We start from the raw sequence: 644 nt of genomic DNA, 5'->3' as shown, positions 1-644 counted from the left end.
AAAAATTAACTTGTTTTTAAGTTACATTTCATGATTTTAAAAGCGATTTTTCCATCGGATTTTTTGCAGATGGCGTGGTAGTGTTTACAAGATGGTGTGGCAAGACATGCTGGCATACGTCATCTTATACTACAGTCTCTCCTTAATTTATCGTTTTGCTTTGCCCGAGGATTATAAAAGGTAAATACAAAAAGGTCTTTCTCTCCTTCTCTTGCTTCACAAACATTACCCTTTGTTTATTCATCCTGTTTTACTGACAACGACGGAACTCATTCTTTCAGGGATTTCGAGAGTTTCGTAATACACTGCGCGCGCTTCCGGAATCTGATTCCCGTCTCCTTCGTGCTCGGTTTCTATGTTTCTCTCGTCGTGAATCGCTGGTGGGGCACGTACCAGAGCCTTCCCTGGCCAGATACACTGTCCATTCTCGTCTCTACACATGTTAAAGGAGAGGTAAGGCTAGTTACTTTATTTAAGGTCTATACGGTTTAATAACGGGGCCGGTAACCTTGTAATATTTGTCTTTTAAAGTTTACCCTTATAAGTAAGTTTTCTGTAGAGGTGCACCAAAGAAAACAACACTTACAAGAGGTAAAGGGTAACAAAAACAAATGTAATTTCCTTCGAAGTCCAGATGACCATGG

The 644-nt window shown here is 40.1% G+C and overlaps 1 protein-coding gene across 5 annotated transcripts in view; it reads left to right on the top strand.

Moving 5' to 3' along the window:
• LOC119591255 (bestrophin-2-like) overlaps positions 1-644 on the top strand; it is a 36,350-nt gene that overhangs the window by 31,111 nt on the left and 4,595 nt on the right. For all 5 annotated transcript variants that reach the window (XM_037939970.1, XM_037939972.1, XM_037939968.1 and 2 more), the window contains exons 3-4: positions 70-180; positions 282-453. In XM_037939970.1, coding sequence (XP_037795898.1) covers positions 70-180; positions 282-453 — 283 coding nt within the window. The remainder of the gene's footprint in view (positions 1-69; positions 181-281; positions 454-644) is intronic.

Source organism: Penaeus monodon, chromosome 28 (assembly GCF_015228065.2).
Source record: "Penaeus monodon isolate SGIC_2016 chromosome 28, NSTDA_Pmon_1, whole genome shotgun sequence".
In the NCBI taxonomy this organism is placed as follows: Eukaryota; Metazoa; Arthropoda; class Malacostraca; order Decapoda; family Penaeidae; genus Penaeus; species Penaeus monodon.
Note: the sequence above shows the minus strand (reverse complement) of the source record. Positions and strands in the feature narration are given on the sequence as shown.